This window comes from Sphaeramia orbicularis, chromosome 1, assembly GCF_902148855.1.
Source record: "Sphaeramia orbicularis chromosome 1, fSphaOr1.1, whole genome shotgun sequence".
In the NCBI taxonomy this organism is placed as follows: domain Eukaryota; kingdom Metazoa; phylum Chordata; class Actinopteri; order Kurtiformes; family Apogonidae; genus Sphaeramia; species Sphaeramia orbicularis.
Window position 1 is genome coordinate 11,277,669 of NC_043957.1, and position 12,399 is coordinate 11,290,067.

Genomic DNA, 12,399 nt, shown 5'->3' on the forward strand with positions numbered 1-12,399 from the left:
GATTGTTCTTGTTTATGTGTTATAAGTCCATATACAGGGAGAAGTTAATAAATTGTACTATAAATGTAATAAAAACAGATAACATGCATATAATGGTGCCCATATTTCAAAGATAACATTTTATCAATTTTACACTAAGGTTAATGAGTGCCTGCTTAGGTTACAAATAATTCATGAATTTCCATTAGGATGGACAGACTGACCAGATGCAACATTTACCAAAAAAAAGTCTTGGGGAAAAAAAAAATGCATAAGTGTGTGTACTTATGTAATCACTGTATAAAACGTGTGCTTTCCTACAGAGCTGCGCGAGGCATTCAGGGAGTTTGACAAAGACAAAGATGGCTTCATCAGCTGTAAGGACCTTGGCGAGTGCATGAGGACCATGGGATACATGCCAACAGAGATGGAGCTAATAGAGCTCAGCCAGCAGATCTGTGAGTCACACAGAAACACAGTACTTACTAAACACATGCCCATAATTCTATCAAATCTTTTACTTGAGCAAAGAGCAGGGGACCAAAGTAACTTGCAAGCTGATATTGCACTGTTGTCACGTGGCCCAAAATTTTTGGAAGCCCCTTTTTACATTTATCTCTGCTGCTGGTTATAGATTATCTTATTCTTATTATATACTGATAATGAAATAGGGAATGTGTATCAAATTGCACATTTTAAACTTGTAGTTATTGTAGTGCTGAAATGATTAATTCATTAATCAACTCAAATTGATAAAAAAAATTATATATATATATATATATACATATATATATATATATATATATATATATATATATATATATATATATATATATATATATATACATATATATATATATATATACATATATATTAGGCCTGTAACGGTACACGTACCGAACCGTTTCAGTACACATCTGTTCGGTTTGGTACACAGCTGTACTGAAACGGCACAGTATGTTGAGAAAAAGAAAAAAGAATGAAAGACGTTGTTTGATGCGGATCTTTAAATCCACGCAGTTCCACACGGACATATGGAGGGAAGCACACATTGACCTGAAATATGAAATATCAGCCGATACAAGGTAAAAAAAAAAAAACAACAACAAATATGATGTGAACCTGGAAGGAAGAGACTGAAGACCCTCCATCATCATTACAGTCCCGTTTGGGATCAGTTCAGGTCCCAGTGAAAGAGAACAACGAGGAAAGAGACGTTAATAAGATGGACGTTGTTTACTGCCTATGAACTACGGTAGTTCTAAAACACTTACACTAGCTCTGTCTCTCTCTCTCTCTCACACACACACACACTGAGGAGAGGAATAGAACCCAGAGTTGGACGTTGACAGAATATAAAGTTTCACTTTTGTGAAAGCGTTAGTTCCGTTAGTTATGGACACCTCCCCGGCTCCAACCAAAAAAAAAATCCCCCCGACAAATTGCACCCTGCACGCGCATGCACGTACACAAAGTGGCCTAAACAGTTTGTTCTCTGTCCTAAAATAAATAATTTGGTTAATTTTTTGTTGTCAAAGTTGCTCTTCAGTTTGTTTAAAGAGAATACCAGTTTGTCCTCTTGTTAATGTTGCACGTCATGTGGAATTTTTTGGGTATTTTTATGCAGAATGTGAACTGACAGAACTGTGATTTGATTTTTGTTGTTTGTTCAAAACTACCTGTCAGGAAAAGTGCAATACTAATGTTTAAAATACATTTAGTAATATTAATAATTCATTTTATTTTCTATTTGATTTATAGCAGCAGAATTATACTCCTGTTTTTCTATATTCTGTTGTGTCCAAAAACTGGGGGAAAATTTTTCAAAAATTCGTAAATGTATTAAAGACATTTTGAGGGGTTTTCTTTCTTACTGAACCGAAAAAAAAAAAACAACGAACCGTGGCTTTGAAAACTGAAAACAGACCGAAACAAAAATTTTGTGTACCGTTATAGGCCTAATATATATATATATATATATATATATATATATATATATATATATATATATATATATATATATATATATATATATATATATATATTTATATATATATATATATGTATATATATCTCAAGGGAATAGATTTGATTCTGACATTGGTGGGGACACAAATGTCTGGTCTGGTTTTGACCAACTCGATATGTTAAGCGTCATGAGATAACTTTTGTTATGATTTGACAGTATATAAATAAAATTTGATTTGATTTGATTTGTCAAAAGTGCTCCAAGGCAGCACTCCTGAAAGTTGATGGTTTTTTTTGCATTTGCGATCATAATTTCATATCATGCAGAGCTGATCAAACAAGCAAACAATCATAGTTCTAGCCATTTTGGCATCCTAAGCGAGATATGAATTTGGTGCCCCCCCCCCCCCCCCCCCGCCCCCCCTTAAAAAACACACACATGCACACAAACACACACACACACACACACACACACACACACATACATACATGTGGGGGGCATGAAGAGGAAATATATGTTGAATGAGAGGAGATGCACAAAGCAGCCAGCAGTACACCACATAAAAGCATATATCAAACAGCCAACTAGCTGTAAACCATATAGAAACATAAATAAATCAGATAGAAACATTTATAAACCAGCCAACTAGTAGTAAACCGTACAGAAACATATATAAACCACATAGAAACATTTATAAACTAGCCAACCAGCAGTAAAACAGATAGAAACATATATAAACCACATAGAAACATATATAAACCACAAAGAAACATGTACAAACCAGTTCAGCAGCAGTAAACCACACACCTTATAGCAGATATCTCATATCTTAATCATCTACAGTTCCAATATTAGCCAACTTTGCTTCATTTCAGTTCAGCTAGCTGTTGCTAGTAACATCAAACATTTTTTTTTAACATTATAAAAGGTTACATACCTCTATAATTGGATTATTTTTTCTGCCTCCTCTTATCTCTGCTTCTAAACTGTGCAGCTAAGGGCTTGGAAGGCCTTTTCATGGTGATAAACTCTCCAACCTTTAACTGGATGCCTAGTTCAACACCTGTCTGACTCTGTCATTCAGCTCCGCTCTGTCTCTGTCACTCACACACACACACACACACACACACACACACACACACACACACACACACACACACACAGTGAGCACCGGTCTGGGAGAGCTCACCTGAGAAATTACGGGGGGGTTGTTGTTTTGGTTTTTTTTTCCTCTCATTTCTTAATTTTTAAGACAATTAATGAGAAATTATCATGTTATCATTTATCAGCCTATGCCACGAACCAGCCCTGCATGTACTGACACACATACGCACGAGCCTGCAGGCAAACAGACACCTGTACAAATGTAAATGTAAATGACACCTCTGATATTCAAATCCGTCTAGCTGGCGTGACCCAGGCAGAACAAATACAAACATGTTGACAACTTACGGTAAGCGATTGGAGATACAAACTGCCTCCTGTCCGGTCCAACTTTTTTTTTCCTGTCCAGAGCAGATAATTGTGTTTTACAAGTAGATGGAGTAACAGCAGGGATGGCCAATCACATGTACAATAGTAAAACCGCAGAGCCAATCGGAGAGTGATAATTAGGTTAGAGGTGGAACTTCTAGCAGAGACCAACTATTAACCCTTTGTGTGCCAAAATCATTGACTAAACACTACGGACAGCGGTTTGATTGATAGGGGTGACACAGCAGTGGCTGGGTATTGGTAGGGACGTGTCCCTAGCATCCCTACAGAATTCTGCGCCCCTGATATATATATATATATATATATATATATATATATATATATATATATATATATATATATATATATATATATATATATAGGGTGTCCCAAAAAATGTATACACACTTTAAGTAATTGTAAAGTAGGTGTTTATTAAAATTCATATAATTTTCAAAATGTAATAGAATTTACAAACATCATTTTATTGTTTTGTCAGTGCCTGTTCTCAAACTGACGTCCATTCTGGTCCAGACACTGCTGACAACGCAAAAGTAAAAAAAAAGTCTAGTGATGTGAGGTCTGTTGAACGCAGAGGGTATTCACAACAAAACCCCTCCGTCCACCTGTTTGGCAAGTTCACCAGACCTCACAAGACTTTTTTTCAAGGAGATACCTAAAAGACAAAGTCTATGCTCTGAGATCTGCAACAGTTGCTGAACTGAGAGCAGCCATTGAACCTGAATGCACGCAAATACAAAGGGAATTGTTTCATGATGTGCGTGATTCCATTGCTTTACACTGTCAGCAGTATCTGGACCAGAGCGGATGTCAGCTTTAGAACAGGTAGTAACAAAACAATAAAATGATGTTTGTAAATTCTATTACATTTTGAAAATTAAATGAATTTTAAGAAACACCTACTTTACAGTTATTTGAAGTGTGTAAGCATATTTTGGGACACCCTGTATATTCGATTGCAATTTTCTTGAATCAAAGTTTCGTTTCCTTAATTTTGCTGCCACTGAACATTGGTTCCACTGTTGTGTTTGACATGAACACAACGTAAATAACATGGAGCATACCGTAGAAGAGACGAGGACAAATAGGCAGAAAAATGTCTTTATGCTCACTTTTCTATATTGGAATCGGCACTTAGGCCTACTCCTTTAAACTTTTAAGCTGTCACACAAATATTAAAAATATTTGTATTTATTTTTTAAAATTGTATGTTAGTTCCATCTTTAATTTTTAGTAAGTTAATAAGTTGGATATAAATGTGCTGAAGACTGCAGTGCACATACTGTTTGTTAATTGTCATTTGACTATATATATATATATATATATATATATATATATATATATATATATATATATATATATATATATATATATATATACACACACACACACACACACTTTTATACTGTTGTTATTGTTGTAGTTAATTTTAAATAGGTATTTTTGTACCTATGCTTTTACTTTATATGTTTCGTACTTGATGTTTCAGCTGGTTCGGGAAATGTTATTTTCAGACACGTCTGTTTCACATTTTTACTATTGTTTTTGCCTATTCAAATAATCATTTAATCGAATTGCATAAAAAATAATAATTGCTAGAGTAATCGAATACAAAACTAATCGATAGCTGCAGTTCTAAGTTACTGTAATCAGTTGTGCTTTACATATGCTTTTTTAACCATATGCCTGTTAGCATCTTAACATCCATCACCAACACACTGTAGAGTTAAGGTCACATTGAGCCATATTCAAACTGACATTTCAGCCATATTAAAAAGCAATGTGAAGATGTTCCCTTTCTGTTTAATTCCAATATGTGCTCATTGGCTTAACGCTTCTTTTATCACCCTAGTTTCTTAGTTTGAGTGGGAACACCTCGTAGTTTCTTTGTTAAGGCTTTGACCAATCAAAAATATTCTTTGTCATTATTGTCCTCTAGGTGGTGGCAGAGTGGACTTTGAGGACTTTGTTGAATTGATGGGTCCAAAGATGCTCGCTGAGACTGCTGACATGATTGGAGTCAAGGAGCTCAGGGACGCCTTCAAAGAGGTCTGGACTGGGTCTCATTGACCTCACATCATAGTTTGAATGCTTCTCCAACCAAGTCAGAAAAACTGCAGCCATTGTACTTTCTGTAAACAACAGATAAGAATGATGTGAGGTGTGATTGGGCAATTGTGGCTCAAATGACTCAAGTGACTTATACAGTCCTTGAGAGTCTGGTTTCAACTGGTTCAATATGTAAAGTGTCATGAGATAACTTTTGTTATGATTTGGTGCTATACAAATAAAATTTGATTGATTGATTGAATCCAACACCTATCAGTGAATGATTCAGAAAGATCTGGATCCTTACAATGATCACTAGTTTTAACTGATCACAGTAGACAAAGTCTGTCAGGTGCTTCATACAGTTTACAGAGCAGAAGATTTTATACAGCTTAATTTAATACAGGAAACTCTCCAAAGCTCATGATCTATTTAATATCTAAATAATACCACCAAAGCCTTTTTATTTTCTGAATGAAAAAACTTTTGGCACAAACTAAGTCCCATCTACTATCCACCCACAACATCCCAACCAACTGAAAGACAAAAAAGTCACAGCAGGTAAAACACCAAATGTAGATATATGACGTAGTGTATGTAGTTAAGCTGAGGTTAAACATAATCTTGGTTCACAAATTTTGACATTATGGTTACAGTTTGCAGAAACACGCAATGGCATTTTCTCTTGCAATTAAGTTTGCATTCTTTTTCTTTTTGTCTGATCTGTCTTTTTTCAGTTTGACTCTGATGGAGATGGTCAGATCAGCCTTGGGGAACTGAGGGAGGCCATGAAGAAGCTGATGGGAGAGCAACTCAACCACAGGGAGATCGACGAGATCCTGCGAGATGTAGACCTCAATGGGGACGGCCAGGTGGACTTTGAAGGTAAGTAATTAAGATTGTAGAAACTACAGGAAACTGAAGACAAACGAGTACAGGAAGAAGGGGAAAGAGAGTTATTCTGAAGTGTGTTAATGTGTGTGGAACTGATGAAATCATCTCAAGAACATATGCATCTACTGCAATGCTAGTGAAAAAACAAAGCTATTAGGTGTACATGAATACTGTGAAAGGAGGGCATACCTCTACACTACCCTTTTTCTTAAGTAACAGTAACAGTATATGTCCTCATTTCACAGAGTTTGTGCGAATGATGTCTCGCTGACTCTTCACTGAACCCTGCTTTACTCAAAGATTCTGCTGCATTAAAGAAAACAACATGGACCTAACTGCACACTGTTAATGTTATTCTTGTGTACAAAGACTTTAATGTGTTCATTTTTTCTGTTTTTGAGTTACAGTATTTCCATCATCTCCTAATTCCCTTTAATGTGTTAGTGTTTGTAACAATGAACGTTATGTACAGACAGGTGACAAATAAAAGGGAAAATATGATGAATGTGGTCTCAGCCCAGAGTTATGGGAGGCCCTTTACGGCAAAAGCATTGAAATAAATGCACATACACATTAAAAACATGCACACAAACAATGACAATATGCATATACACATTGGAAATGTGCAAACACACATTGACAATGTGCACATACACATTGAAAACTTGCACACACACACACACACACACACTGACAATGTGCACACATTGAAATACCTGCACATAACGTTGACAAAGGGGAGAGGGGGCACCTAACCTGAGAGTGTGCATGTAAAATCTCACTGCACCCAGAAGTTGCTTCAGTGTAACCGGAAGGCATATTCAGACCGTGCCCTGGACCTAGGCTACATAGGTGAATATATGTATGTTGTCCTTTGAAAGATAAAGATGCAGTTATTAATATTAATTGTAGTTGGCCTTTGAGCTTGTGATGAGAAATGTGTTACTGCAAATACTGATGAAGTTTAGTTTTTCATCTGTGATGTGCACTGCATCTAGTCTATACAAGATAACATGTGTGCACGTTTTCAGTACATGTATACAAATTGTCAGTTTGTGTGTACACAATGTTATCAATGTGTGTGCACATTTCCAATGTGTGTGCACATTTCCAATGTGTATGTGCACATTGTCAATGTGTGTGTGGATGTTTTCAGTGCACATGTGCACATATTTCAATTTTTTTCACCCTAAAGGGCCTCCCATAAAAAGTAACAGCACTCACCCACACAGCATGGATTGGAGAGGTCCACCAGGATCCTGTTGGGGGTCTCAGTGGCCCATCCTACAGAGCACTTACCTCATAGGCTGAAGCCTTACAGCACCAGTTGGGGATGGATTGATTGCTGCCTTTCATTCTATCTTTACCATGTATCTACCCAAATTTAACATTAAAACCCACCTAAAAGATGAAGACATTACAATAATGTGGCTCCCACAGGCAATCAGTGGTAACACAAATAAACACCCATGAAAGAGTTGAAATGGTGTTCATGCCGCAAATGGTGGCCCAATACTTATAGCACTTACTTTACATTTGCTTTTCCTTTAATTTGTCACCAGTCTATATTTATGTGGAATAGGGGTTATGGTGAGTGACAATAAGTAATATGAAATAATAACAACCCACAACAACAATAGTCTGAGAGATACCAAATATACACAAAGGATTTGCTTTGTTTTAGTTATATATATATATATATATATATATATATATATATATATATATATATATATATATATATATATATATATATATATATACACACACACACGGGACCTTTCTCTGCGGAGTTTGCATGTTCTCCCCGTGTCTGCGTGGGTTCTCTCCGGGTACTCCGGCTTCCTCCCACAATCCAAAGACATGCACTAATAGGTTAATTGGTTAATCTAAATTGTCCATAGGTGTGAATGTGAGAGTGATTGTTTGTCTCTATATGTCAGCCCTGTGATGAACTAGCGAAATGTCCAGGGTGTACCCCACCTTCGCCCGTAAGTAGCTGGGATAGGCTCCAAGCGACCCCCGTGACCCTAGTGAGAATAAAGTGGGTTCAGATAATAAATGAATGAATATAATCTATCTATCTATCTATCTATCTATCTATCTATCTATCTATCTATCTATCTATCTATCTATCTATCTATCTATCTATCTATCTATCTATCTATCTATCTATCTATCTATCTATCTATCTATCTAAACCACATGTTCATATAAAACAAGATTTAAATGTGCGGCTACATATACCTAAATGTACATTACATTTTATCCCAAATGTGTGTGAATCACTCCTTTAAACTTTCAATAAGCTGGTTGCTTGTCTTTAAGAGAGGTAAAAATTAAAAAAAATTGACCACCAAAGTTTCAGAAAAAACTAAAACCTCCATTCAAACTTGAACGTAGCTGTGACTGTGTAGTAATATACTGTGTAGTATAGATACCAAAAGTGAATGGTTTGTTACAAATAGAGAAGTAAAATAGACTGTCACTTCATCTTTATTGTGCAAAAATATCACATACATTTACATAATTCTATTAATACAGGCAAATCACTTTTTTGCAGATTGTGTAATGTCAATATGTTTTATATAGATTTGATAACACTAACTTGAGAGTTTTTAGTGTCAGTTGCACATTTACAGTTGATCATGTTTTTGCCCATAACTGTATCAAAATGCATGTATATTTTTTTTTTTTTCAGTCTATTCATACATTTAATTCTACTTGTACAGTACATTCAGCTTGTAAGACAAAATTGCACTGTAAATATTTAAGTGAATAAATGATAATAAACTCAACTGTCTTGTGGTTTCTTCATTAAAGAGATAAAAATGTCCCATTTTTCTAGTTTCTCTAGTTTTTTGTTCGTTGGTTGAATACATTTGTTTATGTTCATCTTCCAGTGACTGACCATTGTTCACAATGTCTTCCAGACCCTTTCTAGCCTCTTGACAAACTGTGTCAGATCACCTCTTTCCTTGCTTTTTCTCAGATCTCCTAGCAGCCGTGTCTTTAAAGTGTGCACTATCTTACTGTAGTCACCACTAACAGGAGCCATAGGTGGAGTCCCACACCGAAGTGGAGGAATGTTCCAGCAACATGTTTCTGGATCAAACTTCATCACCTCTGAGATCTTTGTGATGTTGGCCTTCTTCATATTCACATCCTTTTGGATGATTTTATTCAGCTGTTGCACTAGCACTGTATTACTTTTTCTCTTCTCAGCTGCAGGTAAGTCAGCCATGTTGGAACACACAATATGACACTGCTTCTCACCCTTGTCTTTTAATCTTGTGAAAGCCTGAAGCACTATCTCCAAGACATCCTCCTCTCTGGAATTCCCTTTGGCAAGACTGACGATGGTTATGTCACTGAGAGCCACAGCGAGGCTTGCCACTTCCTTGTCTCGTTCATGACTGTGATCATTTTCAACCATCTGATGTGGCTTTAGTCCCTCAGTGTCAATGAGCATGATGCAGTCACAGCCCAGCTCCACCTTTATGTCTTTGTGGACGTTAATCAGTTGGATGAAAGCCCCTCTGGTACCTCTTCCTCTGCTCACTGCAAACCTGACCCCAAACATGCTGTTGAGCAGAGTGGATTTACCAGAGTTTTCAGACCCAATGACTGCAATGACCTTTACCTTACTGCTGGAATGCATAAGGTTGTGGAGCTCGGTGAGAACGTCAGTGATCCATTTAATTGGGATGTTTGAGGCATCACCATCAACAAGCTCTACAGGAAAACCATCCAGCAGCATCTGAGCATGCAGTGCAGGTAGATTTTCCATGGTTTTTCTTTGACGGCTGTGTTCTGGAAGGGAATTTGAGCATTCATACAGCTGCCCACACTCTCGAAAAAAATGCTTCAGACATAATGAAACATCTGAAATTTGTTTATCTATATCTGCAATTTTTTCTTCATCTTGGGGAAATTTTTGGCAAATTTCTTTGTATTGATTCTGCAAACGTGACACATGGTCCCAGGACACATTTTCCAGATCTATTTCCAACCATTTGAGGAAATAGTAGCGTTGCACTTCTGAGGTGACCACCCCATGAAGGAAATCTGACATTGCAGGTGACTTCTCAAATCTTTGCTGCTTCTGTCTGAGGTCCTTTTCCTTTGTTTTCAGAGATTCGCGGTAGTCTTCCTTGTTTTTACTTTTATTGTTTCGCAACCTCCAGTACTCATTTTCTATCCATGAAATAGCTTTCCAGACTTGTCCCTGGGAAGGAAGTTGAGTGGCTTTGAATACAGAGGTGTCAGTTATATATCTGGTGACTTTATTTACATTCTTTTTGGCACTCTGACATTCATCGCTGTCCTCATCCACCAGAATACCAAAGTCACGAGCTGTCTTGGCCATATTTGCTATGGACACTTTGTTTGGAGAGCTTTCTAAGACCTTCGAGATTGATTTGTGAAGGGGTTCTAACAGCTCCATTGGGTTCTTTCTTCTCTGGCTCTCATTCGTTGCCTTAAAGCTTGGTTTGACTTGTACTGTTTTGAGTGTAAAGGTTTTTCCCTGTACACTGCTAATCAGAATGACATCTGCTTTTACATCTCTTCCTTCCAGATTCTTGAAATAGTCAGCTTCAGATTCGTCACAGAAGACATAAACAGCTGCTGATGTTTGACAGAGGAATGAGAACTGGAGGTCAAATGCCTTAATGTCTCCTCTCAGGTTAGCGACAGCCACTGGTTCAGTGAACTTGTCTATTTTCTTGTTTCCACACGGGAGATACCAAGTGATTTCAACCAGCCCTTCAGATATTTTCCTGGGGACATCACCGCACTCCATGTTTCGGTGATAGAATGTGTCATGGTAATGCTGATTGTTACTGAACAGGCGGTTGAGCAGCTCAGACTTGGAAAAGGCTGTTCTCCCCAGCCTGACAAATGACACTAAAGGTACATCGGAGAGCACCATTCTTTCTTCGCAGCTCATCTTACTGAATGCCTGAATGGAAGGGCTAAAGGTCTGCACAATTTCACGCATGGACCACAGCATCATTGTGATTTCTCTCTGTTCTTGGTTTGGCAACAAGAGGGGTACTGCAAACTGGCAGAGAGACATTTTCAGAACCATGTCCTGCTGAAGAAAACCATCTGAACAGAGAAAGATAGCTGTTGAAAGGTCCAGGGGATTAATGGCATTCTTCTTATCTGTGTCCACATTGTGGGACAGACAGTGGACACTTCTAGTGTTTGTGTCTAATGTAATAAGCCTCTTCACAAATGCCTCTGGAAGTGAGTTTGCACTTTCTGGTTTGTGACCAGATATATCATTTTGATTAATTTCAAGGACAGTACTTATTGTGAGCTTGTTTTCATACTGCTCGGCAAGTCCAAGCTTGGAGAGCAACTCCCCAAGACACGGCTCTGTGAATCAATAAAAAATAATCAGTACATATATTGAACATCGTGCTGTTTTTGTTGTTTGTGAAAAGGACACTTCAGTACAGACTGGTTGTCACCAAACAATGAAAATAACAGAATACAATATACCATTGAGTAGTCAGTCTGATGTTTTACTAGATCCAGACATATTGCTGCAAGAAAACTTTTCAACCATTTTGAACACAGATTAGTCTACATAAAACACTCCTAGAAGTCCAGTAGCCATATTGGGAGGTAAAAAAAAACCAAAAAAAAACTAAAGAATGAAGCTGAGAATATATCAGATGTAGAAAGAATGCTACAAACAAAGGGCATGGGTATTATTAGCATTTTGGTGCTGGAGTTGCCTTGACTTGCTGCAGTTTTGGGAGAGGAAGGGTGTCCCATTCTTGTCTGATATAGGATCACAGCTGTTTCACAGTCCTAGGTCTTCTTTGTTGCATTTTTCATTTCACGATGCATCTAATAATTACAGTTGGTGAAAGATCTGGACTGCGGGCAGACCAGTTCAGCACCTGGACTGGAAGCCATGTTGTTGTGATAGATGTAGTTTAGGATTGTTTTGCTTTTTAAAACTTTAACCTGTGTTCATGGATGTTGAGGTGGAAGTT

The 12,399-nt window shown here is 37.3% G+C and overlaps 2 protein-coding genes across 3 annotated transcripts in view; one reads left to right on the forward strand and one right to left on the reverse strand.

The window, feature by feature from the left end:
* cabp2a (calcium binding protein 2a) overlaps positions 1 to 8,084 on the forward strand; it is a 36,870-nt gene extending 28,786 nt beyond the window's left edge. For both annotated transcript variants that reach the window (XM_030136090.1, XM_030136081.1), the window contains exons 4-7: positions 303 to 437; positions 5,382 to 5,491; positions 6,229 to 6,376; positions 6,631 to 8,084. In XM_030136090.1, the coding sequence (XP_029991950.1) occupies positions 303 to 437; positions 5,382 to 5,491; positions 6,229 to 6,376; positions 6,631 to 6,656 (419 nt within the window). In that variant the 3' untranslated portion in view covers positions 6,657 to 8,084. The remainder of the gene's footprint in view (positions 1 to 302; positions 438 to 5,381; positions 5,492 to 6,228; positions 6,377 to 6,630) is intronic.
* Positions 8,085 to 9,302: 1,218 nt separating this feature from the next.
* LOC115419082 (up-regulator of cell proliferation-like) overlaps positions 9,303 to 12,399 on the reverse strand; it is a 20,308-nt gene continuing 17,211 nt past the window's right edge. Inside the window, exon 5 of the mRNA XM_030133732.1 lies at positions 9,303 to 11,770. Within this exon, the coding sequence (XP_029989592.1) occupies positions 9,303 to 11,770 (2,468 nt within the window). The remainder of the gene's footprint in view (positions 11,771 to 12,399) is intronic.